The 10,480-nt window shown below is 35.6% G+C and overlaps 2 protein-coding genes across 2 annotated transcripts in view; both read right to left on the bottom strand.

Annotated features, from left to right (window-relative positions):
• The window catches only part of LOC107302411 (rho guanine nucleotide exchange factor 38-like), an 18,800-nt gene extending 14,823 nt beyond the window's left edge, over nt 1–3,977 (bottom strand). Inside the window, exons 1-2 of the mRNA XM_015831551.1 lie at nt 3,912–3,977; nt 927–1,167 (exon numbers count right to left, since the gene is read on the bottom strand). Of these exons, the coding sequence (XP_015687037.1) occupies nt 927–1,167; nt 3,912–3,977 (307 nt within the window). The remainder of the gene's footprint in view (nt 1–926; nt 1,168–3,911) is intronic.
• A 4,128-nt stretch (nt 3,978–8,105) lies between these two features.
• Nucleotides 8,106–10,480, bottom strand: part of LOC107302907 (rho guanine nucleotide exchange factor 38) — a 16,702-nt gene continuing 14,327 nt past the window's right edge. The window contains exon 4 of the mRNA XM_015832107.1: nt 8,106–8,459. Coding sequence (XP_015687593.1) covers nt 8,308–8,459 — 152 coding nt within the window. The 3' untranslated portion in view covers nt 8,106–8,307. The remainder of the gene's footprint in view (nt 8,460–10,480) is intronic.

Here is a 10,480-nt window from a genome sequence, read left to right as displayed (position 1 = left end):
ATATATGACTGGACACCATGTATGAAACCAGCCAATTTTAATTTGTTCAATAGTTAAGCAGCTTAGGACTTTTGTATAACATTTAAAAAGGCCTCTGAATCTTGGTCTTATGTCTCACTACACATTTTGGGCCTAATAAGCTAATGTTGATGCATTCACATTTCTTTCAGGAATGCTTTGTACAAGCCAAATGAATTATATTAAATTTTAAAACTTCATGCTAAGCAGAATTATTGTAGCTTGAATTTGGGTTCCTATCATGTGAACTTAATATTTCTATTACAACAATCTTTCCTGTAGTAGTTAGTATTACATCTGCAAATGTGTTTGGCAAACTTTCCCTATACAGAACAATCATTCTGAAATCAGACAGATATTAAACCGACAGAATCACTTTCCTAAAATTAAAGGTCCCATAAAATAAGAATCCCACAGGAACAGGTCCACTGTCTGTAATTCCAAATGCATTGCCCATATTTGTCATAAATCAATCCATGGCTTAATTTGTAAATAAATAATGAAGTCAGGTCTTTAGATGAGCTCAAGTTAATGTGGAATGAACAGCCATCACAGGAAAGACATTTTAGTTGTATATCTAACTAAGCTTTAGCCAAAAGAAAAGTCCTAGTAGATTCAGTCAAAGATTTATTTGATCTAATATTCTGTATTTCACAGTGGCCAATCAAATAGATTGAAAGTTCACAAGAATGGAAAGGAGGAGAATGATACTCATTCCATAAGTACTTATATTTAAAACAAAGCTGCTTGCTGCTGCTTGCCATGTATGCAAGCTCCAAATTTCATTCCATTCAGGAAGAAATCAATATGGTCCAGCATCTTAGTTTCTTTAATGGTCATTTCATTTTTCTGGAAAGTTCATACAAGCCAGTCCTTACAGATATCCCATATTACTGACTTTTTCTTACCTATATCTTTTCTCCTTTTAAGTTCATTTATATTCATGTTCATATCTTTCATAGCAACCAAGGCATCCTGAAGTGCTTTGTGGTCAGGGTGAGACCTGGGAGTTGCATTCAAGAGCTCACATAATAACAAAGGATACTTCATTACACGTTGTATTGGTTTGATCATCAGAGATCCCATGTCTAGTAGATTTGGTTTTCCCCTAGAATTTAAAGTAAGCCATGTTAAGTACAAAAGAGAATTCTTGCAAAATAGGGAAGAAGAAGATTGTATTTCCTTGTAATAAGTTGCTTTCACAATAACCCCACGCTAACCGTAATTCTTACTGTGATACACTTAGTAGTGGGGAAATGTTAGCATGAATGTTTGATACGCCTATTTCTGCAATTGCATTAGCATCTTTGTTGTTTAATATGCCAAATGATCAATATCTTCCATTGTTTTATGTCATGAATCTTAGCGGGAACAAAAATCTAATTCCCTTCTGTTGTAATTCTGAGTCACCTACTTTTCAATGACTGTGCTGTCATAGCACACCAAACCACAAACTAAGTACCACAGTTTAGTTCAGTATAGTATACAAAGCCAGCTTTCTGGCTAAAGGTAAAGATTTCCCTTCTCCAGTCATGTCTGACTCTAAAAGGCAGTGCTCATCTCTGTTTCTTAGTGAAGGAAGCAGCGTTTTCCAAAGATACTTTGGTGGTCATGTGCCTAGCATGACTATATGCTGAGGTGCATGGAATGCTGTTACCTTCCCACCAAAGTGGTACCTATTTATCTACTCACATTTGCATGTCTTTGTACTACTAGGTGAACAGAAGCTGGGGCAAATAACAGGAGCTCACCCTATTGGGTGGTGTTTGGGTCTCAAACCCAGGCTGTCAGCTTTCCAGCTGACAAGCTCAGATTCTTTAACCAGAGCCATCCCACCTGCTAGCTTAAAGTGGAAGCTCACAGTATTTGCTTAATTCAATGAATGATAGTTACCTTAGCTGTAGATACGCAGATTGCTTAAATACAGCTGCAAATGACAAGAGATATTGTCTATTTATAAAAACATTACTTTTTGGAATGGTTTAACTGGTTTAAAAGGCTATTCCTGAGCTAATTTCGACCCTAGATTTAATAGCATTTGTGGTGATTATGCAGAGTTTAGGGAATGCTTCCATTACAGTGATCAGAGACTGCGTTTTACCAATCAGGGCCTTTTACCATTTACTGTATACTACCACAAAACTTCACTGTATCAGACTGGAAATAAAACTTCAGTTGCAATTAATCTACTATAACTAGTACAATCAGATTTTGACTTTCTTTCTATTGGCAAAGTAAATTCATTTAACAGTTGCAGATATGTTTTTTTCATGACTTGGGAAGCCTTGCTTGTTTTCTTACTATAAATCAGACTGTCATTATGGTACAAGAAATGGGCAGGTTACTACATCTTTTGCAATCTGAGTTTTTCTCCTGAGGGAGTTTGATTACTGAACTCTATCCAGCAACCCAAGATTAGATTAGATTAGATTAGATTAGATTAGATTAGATTAGATTAGATTAGATTAGATTAGATTAGATTGTTGCCCTTCCCCGTTGACTCAGTGACTTTACTGTTTAAAGTTGGAATTGCTATTATTTTTCCCAGGTACACATCTTATCTTGGCAGGGTCATTTCCTAAATACTATGGCTGCAAACCATACTAAATCTCAGATGTTAGTGGCAAACCACTTCTATATTATCTCCAGGAAAACTCCATGAACTACAGTACATGTCTATGAATTCATCAGAATTCAAGCTCAACTTGAAGGGGACCTTACTTTTTGAAAACAAGCAAACAAACAAAAGGACCCATGCTACAGAATAAGGAAATTAATTTCTGCCATGAACTCAGTTGTTTGAACAGAGTTATTCAAGCTAGATTTGACAGCTTGGGGGAGCTCCTACTTCATAGTATAGAGAACTCTGTTTCTCTGTTTAAACTAAAATGCAAAAGATTTACACAGAAGGATTCTCATTTCTTTGTAGCTGTATATGTGTGTGCCTGCCTAAATGACTCTCAAAATTATTCATAGGATGTCATAGAGCTATTATTCTGCTAATCACCAACATGTCTTTGCTATGAGTTAAGGGCTCTGGATAGAGCTTAGAGAAAAGGGTTATTGTGGAGCTGAAACATCTAGTAGACAGATGTGCAGAAATCCACATGCCAAAAGGCTCATTAGGATTCAAAAAAAAAACCCAGAGCCTGTTATTGTGTCTGGATGCTTGGAGGTTACACGAATCCCCTATATCTAGTCCAAACAGCCCCATCCATATATTGTATTTTGAAAGCTAATGAATTATTGACCAATTTATAATCTGTGCAACTCAGAGCTTTTGGTATAGACTTTGACAATGATAAAGGCACATTAATTTGCAGAAATTCAGCACAAGTAATTTAATTCACATCTGCTATTGGTACACCTAGGCAAGATCTCTCTTTTTTGTTTTTGATGTTTTTTAAATAAGCACAACCTTAACTACATTTGTTTGAAACAAGAGCTTTATTATGCCAACTCAGGATCACAAAAATCTTTCTAATTAAGAAATTTTCATTGGCCAAGGAAGGGTAGGTCAGCTGTTGAAACTGTGCCTGTGTTTTGTTATAGGACAAGCATACCTGTATATATTATGGCAGGTCACAAACAAGTTCCATTCATGACCAGAGATACTGCACCAATAATGTTTAGGTTGAATTGGGTAACATTAATTATATGGATGCTGTATTTAGAGTTCAAAACTATACACATCCAATCATTCAACAACCAACAAAAGGCTGGCTTTACAGAAGCTGTTAAGCCAGAACATGCTTTATTTATTTTTTTGGCTTTTGTATGTTGTATGAAGCCAACAAATTGCACTTTATTAAATAAATCTTGTTTAAACCAGCATTGGATGTGGAGACCATGAGCAGAAGGCAACAAAATGACTGCGAAAGAGAGGAAGTCACTGGAAATGTAGCAGCTATTCCCCTACTATCTTTGACATCAGCACTCCTATCATCATCATTCCCCATCACTCTTATAGCAGCCAGGAGGAGAATGTGGACAGCAAGTCTTCACTATCCATTTGCTAAAGACCTGAAGGCAATTTTCTTTATCTTCAGGCTACTAATACCCTTAGAGGTAGAGCTCCATGTAGAGCTCCATGGATAGCATGGCCCGATGGATGTTTAACACTATGAAGGAAGGATTTTGAGGGGGCATGAAGATGTGAGAAAGTAGGCTCTTTTGTATTTCCAGAGTATGAGAGTGAGCAAGTTGACTCCATCTAGCCCTTTCATATACTGTATGAATGTTGGATTAAGATTAGGTTATGTTTCTGATCTCCTTCTTTCTTGTTTATCTTTTTAACTGAATAAGAGTTTTTTGCTTGATTATGTTCTATCAAGTCATGGTGGCTCAGTGGTCAGAATGCAGTACTGCAGGCTATTTCTGCTGACTGCCAGCTGCCAGCAGTTTGACAATTTGATTCTCACCGGCTCAAGGTTCTGAGGTCCATAAAGTGAGGACCTAGTTTTTGGGGGGCAATATTCTGACTCTGTAAATCACTTGGGGGGGCTGTAAAGCATCGTGAAGTGGTATATAAGTCTAAGTGCTATTGCTATCGCTATTCTTAGTCCTCAATTGACTACTGTATGTGATACTCCTCACCATATAGATACTGTAGGTTTTCTGAATGAATTGCCCCTAACCTGCTCAATTTAATGTTTAGTTTAGTTTAATGAAAAGAGGGATCGGGATGACATGATAGCAATGTTCCAGTATCTTAGGGGCTGCCACGAAGAAAGGGGAGCCAATCTATTCTCTAAAGCATCTGAAGGCAGAACAAGAAGCAATGGATGGAAACTAATCAAGACAACCAACCTAGAAATAAGGAGCAATTTCCTGACACTTAGAATAATTAATCAGTAGAACAGCTTGCTTTTAGAAGTTGCTTCAGTGCTCCATCCCTGGAGGTTTTTAAGAAGCGACTGGACAACCATTTGTCTGAAATTGTATGTGGTCTCCTGCTTGAGCAGGGGGTTGGACTAGAAGACTTCCAAGACTTCCAACTCTGTTATTCTATTATACCATTCTAAGTCCATCCACCCTGCTTCTGGCCATAATCTTCTTTTCTTCCACCTTTACCACCATTACAGCCTTTTCCAGTGAGCTGGGTCTTTGCATAATGTGTCCAAAGTAGGATAATTTGACCTGTTCACTTGTGCCTGCAATGAGAACTCTGAATTGATTTGTTTGACAATCCATTTGTTTGTTTTCTTGGCTGTCTATGGTTTTCTCAATATTTTTTTACTTTATTGATTTCCCCCCAAAATGGAATATAATAATATATTCACAGATTTATGTACATAACATCCAGATCTTATTATACATATAAATAGGTTTCACAACTAGCCATCCCAGATGCAGACCAGTGCTAGAGTATTCTATAGGTAGTCCTCAATTTATGACAACTGTTAGGACTAAAATTTCTGTTGCTAAACAAGGCAGTTGTTAACTGAGTTGTGTCCAATTTTACAATCTTTTTTTGCTACAGTTAAGAGAATCACTGGAGTTTTTAAGTGAATCACATAATCATTAAATAAATCTGGCTTCCCTCATTGATTTTGCTTGTCAGAAGCTGGCTGGGAAGGTCAAAATGGCAAACATATAACCCTAGGATTCTGTAACCATCATAAAAACACACTATTGCCAAGAGTCTGAAATTTAATTACATGACTATGGGGATATTCTAATAGACTTAGATGTGAGGCCTGGTTGTAAATCACTTTTTTTCAGTGACATAGTAACTTCCAAAGATTACTAAATGAATGACTGTAAGTCGAAGGCTTCCTGTAAATATATAAATTGCTCCTATTTGGGAAATGTGCCTTCAATAACTCAGAACAAATGGAAAACTTCTGAAGTATGTGTGTTTTCCTTCGCTGGACAGGGGCAAAAAAAAACCAGTTTTGGGACCAGCAACAGCAAATCTAAGAAGCTACAAAATCCACAACATGGGGGGAGGGCATTTTTCTTTAAAAAAAACCAAACCCATTTAATCCAACATGGGGAAATTAAGTCTTATTGATTCATGTACCCTACACTTTTCTATATTGTAAAACGTTGACTATTTTGCGTTGCTGAACTTATGCTTAACAAAAAAGTATTTTCTAAGAACCATATCTATTTTCAGTACAGAGTGACGTTCCAGGATTAAACATTTAGTTGACTTGCTTTATGTAATTCTTTGTTTTCTATTTTTTTCAAACAAAGATAGAAAAGTCTCAAATTTAGATCAGGGAAACTAGATCTAATTTTCTTTCAACCATGAAGCTTACCAGATGATTTTGAGCAAATTGGGCATTCTATATCCACCTAGCTGATCTCAAAGCTGAAGATAAAATAATAGAAATGGACATAAATGAGGAATTTGGATGAGAATGCCAAAACTGTAATACATCTAAATAAATGTATAACTTACCCTTCTTCATATATCTTTCTGCAAAAAGAAAAAGAAATACAAAATCATCAGCAGTCTCTTAAGAAAAGAGAATATTAGTAGGCTGATCGGGTATCTCTGATTTTTTTTTTTTTGAGCCAGTGAGCGTTAAGTATTTTGAGAACTGTCACAGGCATCTAATGAAATGGCTACCATAGAGAATCTAACCAATCATAACATACCAATTTTCCAGAACTGTTGAAATTGTTTTCCATGACACACAAGTACATCTTTAGTCTCCCAGATGCATTCTGTCACCTCAGCTTACCTTTGTATTTTTTTCTTGGCAGATAAACACACATCCTAACAAAACACAGGCTGGAGCCACCCACTGCTTTTATTGTTAAGATGAATAAAAGAATATATAAAAGAATAAAGTATTTATTGTTAAAAATAAAACCAAAAGGATCCATGAAGAATTCAGAAGCCGTATTGCAGACCTTAAGTGCTTAAACCAAACTATATCTTGATTTAGTATTGCTACAATAAGGCAGTAACTTTTTCAATATTACATATCCCTTCTGGCGCAATGGGACTTTTGAATCTTCCCTTCAGTTTTAGATTCATCACAGTTTGACATTATATTGTAATGTTTGGGGATAAAATAAGGAGAGGGGTCTATTTGTCTGGACCTGAGAAAGGATGAGACATTTAACAAATAAATAAATAAATATTAATAAATAAATAACTTTCAAGTATTGCTTTGTTGAAGAACAACTGGAGTATTAGTTGTGCAATTTTCTAAGTGTGTTTCACTTTATTGATTCTTCAATGAATTATTCACTTCCAATCTACTTCATGAAGCAATACATTCCACTTGCTTCTAAGAGTCAAGCAAAGCACCCACCCCTGTGGCTTCACTTCACTGTCTTGTATGAACCCTTCCAAACATTCCAAAATCTGGAACAGGCTGATACCCATGTGCTTCCATTCAATTGCTGGAATTCTCACAACTGCAGTAAACAGAACTGGGGTTTAGTACTTAAACATATGAATTCTTGGGCCTTATTGCATGAATAATAAGGAAGCCTATTCTTAATATTCCATTTTTGCACTTCTGAGGAAGAAATGGTGAATTAAAGGAAGCTCCGCTAAAAGTGGAACCAATGACTGCAATGGAATGAAGAACTGGCAAATGGAGTGGCTCTTTGTAATTCCTCTCTGGACAAGGAGAATACCTGAAATCACCCACAAGTTCTCCTTAGAGTTGCTCCTTGCAAGGAAACTGCAAGACAGTGGTCTTTGGCAGCTTTATTGCTCTGAGAGACAAGGGAATACGCATCTTGCTCAACCAATGGTTGGGTGTATATAAAGTTGATGTATTTGACTAAGATTAAATAAACATCTTGTTATCTCTGATAATCCTTAATGGACTTTTGCTGATCAGTACTGAAACAATGAAGCTTTAAGGATTGTTTAGAGATAAGATATGGGATACGAGAAGAAGAGATTATTTGTTGTATTTTATGAGAAAGTGCTAAGTTATTGAAATGGTTTATACTTGTGAAAAAGGGTAAGTCATTTCTTTATCTTTTCTTTTTCTTTACTATTTTCTATTTTTCTTTTCTGCACTTTATGTTTTATTTTTATTCTTTTGTTTTTTTAGTTTGTATTAGTTTTTTATCCTTATAATAATAATTAAAAATAAAAAGTAATATTATATTTTTGCTAACACTTTTAATTCTTTGAAGCCATGCAAAAGGAGCCAAGAGCATTAGATAAATCTAATCAAGTAACTTCTTGAAAAAACAGTCCCTAAAGGAAAGACTCTTAATAAAGCAAACTGTTGAAAATATAATCCCCCTCCAACTCTCACATAATTTACTCTCACATATGCTTTGAAAATGTTTTTTTTTTAAATCTTACTTCAAGGATTGTAGACAATCTTTTATACATTGTTTCAATTCCTCATCCTTTTCATAGAATTCCAGAAGAAGATGAGCATCATCATGATGGTAACAGTAGATTTTGTATGCTTCTTCTAGTACATCTTTAATCTGTAGAAACACCTGACCTGGGAAAGTCAAAAACATTCATATAAGCCAAAACAAAACCACTGTCAGATGATACATGGTCTCCCTTAAATCTGTAAAGAGATATATGGTTTCCTGTAAAAGCTGCAGGTCATTTATGATTGGTCTTGGAAATTCTGCTTTCTGCTTGTCTGTGAGTTGGAATTCCTGCCTATGAGTAGGAATCTCAGTTGGCTTTCTCAGTGGTAGTGCTGCAATTACTGAATATTGCTCTAAATGACATCCATTAAGGTCTCTTTTTTAAGAGAACCTATTTTACACAGGACAGTTCTTTGGTTCAAGTCAACTTTGGAGAACTATAAGATCAAAGAGTTGTCCATGATTTTAGTCCTTCAGCAATAGGAATTATTTCTTTAAGGAATTACCTGCATTAGGAATATTTCCTTGTCATTCTCAGTTACGTCAGGATGTACAAACCAATCTTTATTTATATTCTTGGTTTGAAAATAAAGCACTGTTAGGCTCTTTGATTTATAGTGGACACTAAATTAAGTCATTCCTGGTTTGTTCAATAGTCACAATAATGGTAGGAGCCCAGTGATAACCAGCTTCAGGAGCACACAGAGACTTTGCTTGGTTTTGAAACACAAAGCTGTTATGAAAGGAAGCACTAAACAAAGAAAAGCACACACCAAAAAGGAAGTCAGTCTCTGACTTCTTGAAAGCAACTGAAAGAAACTTCCTGAAAGAATGTACTTCTCATTAAGAGTATGAGGCAGGTAGAGAAATGTGAAAGCATAAGCATGGTCTCATTTGATACTTCAGCTGCAAAAATATATCTGTAAAAAGCAGCACCTCTGTGCAATGTATTTATTTCGTCTCCTATCTAATTTGGGGACAAAACAATTCAGTCTTTGATTTTTCCTTTGTGTCTAGTAACTAAGATAAATGCCAAACACAGAAAGGTGAACTGGGTTGACAAGAGGCTAAATGCACAGCTTTCATTATAGATAAAGTGCACATGGATATGATTAAATAGAGCCATATTCTTTTTACTGCATGCATAAGAAAAGGAAACCTTCTCTTCCCCTCAGCCACTCACATCATTTACTTTAATAATGCTACTAAGAATACGAAAAAACAACCTACTAAAGGCCTTCAATCAGAGTGTCCTTGAATGCTGCAGAAGGCTGTCTCAAAAAAGCCATTCAACTTATAATTAGCTATAATGAAACCTAATTATTTTTCTACCCTGTTGCCTCTAAACCAGGAATCACATAGCAAGTCTTACAGTCAACAATAATATTCATGTTTCTTCTGAAATTAACTATTCATTGGCTGGTTTCATTAATCCCTTTAAGTCATGAAGCACTTGACTTCCTTTTGTTTTAGTGTTCTGTGTCATTTGTGCTAAGTCCTAACTTTAGGTTGTTGTTTAAACCCAGCCAATATCTCAGTCAACAAATCATGATTTGTTATGTCTTATTTGTTTCAAAAAAAATAAAGACAAAGCAAAACGTTATATAATGTAAACCCAAACAATCAGAAAGCTACAGGTTACATGAAGCAGCTGTGGACATGTTGATGCTTTTCCACAATAGATATGGTTGATGTATTTATGAATTACATCTTTAAACTCAAATGCTCCAAAGTAAATCTTGCTATCTTCAGATCTCTAATTATAATCTGGATGTCAAATTTGAATCAGATCTTCACCCTATGCTTGTGTCTGTGTGTGTGTGTGTGCATGCGTGCACGCGTGTGTGTGCATGTGCATGCATGTTCATGGAGGTTAAACACTTATTCAGTCTTGACTAAATCTTCATCTTTGCTTTTGTTTGATAATCTGAAATCTAAGAACTATAGGCTAGATTGAGAAGTTGAAAAAACATTGGAGGAGGACAATGACAAATCACTACTCATACCAAGAAAACTGCTTGAATGTGTTCTAGTTATATGTCCGTCCTCCTGATTTAACATATTATATACATAATATTGAATTATATCATAGCATAAATTAGGACCAACTAAAAGATCAAAAAGTTATCTAGCTTTTGCATTC

Source organism: Protobothrops mucrosquamatus, unplaced genomic scaffold (genome assembly GCF_001527695.2).
Source record: "Protobothrops mucrosquamatus isolate PMUCROS unplaced genomic scaffold, P.Mucros_1.0 scaffold_4, whole genome shotgun sequence".
Lineage (NCBI taxonomy): Eukaryota > Metazoa > Chordata > Lepidosauria > Squamata > Viperidae > Protobothrops > Protobothrops mucrosquamatus.
Note: the sequence above shows the minus strand (reverse complement) of the source record. Positions and strands in the feature narration are given on the sequence as shown.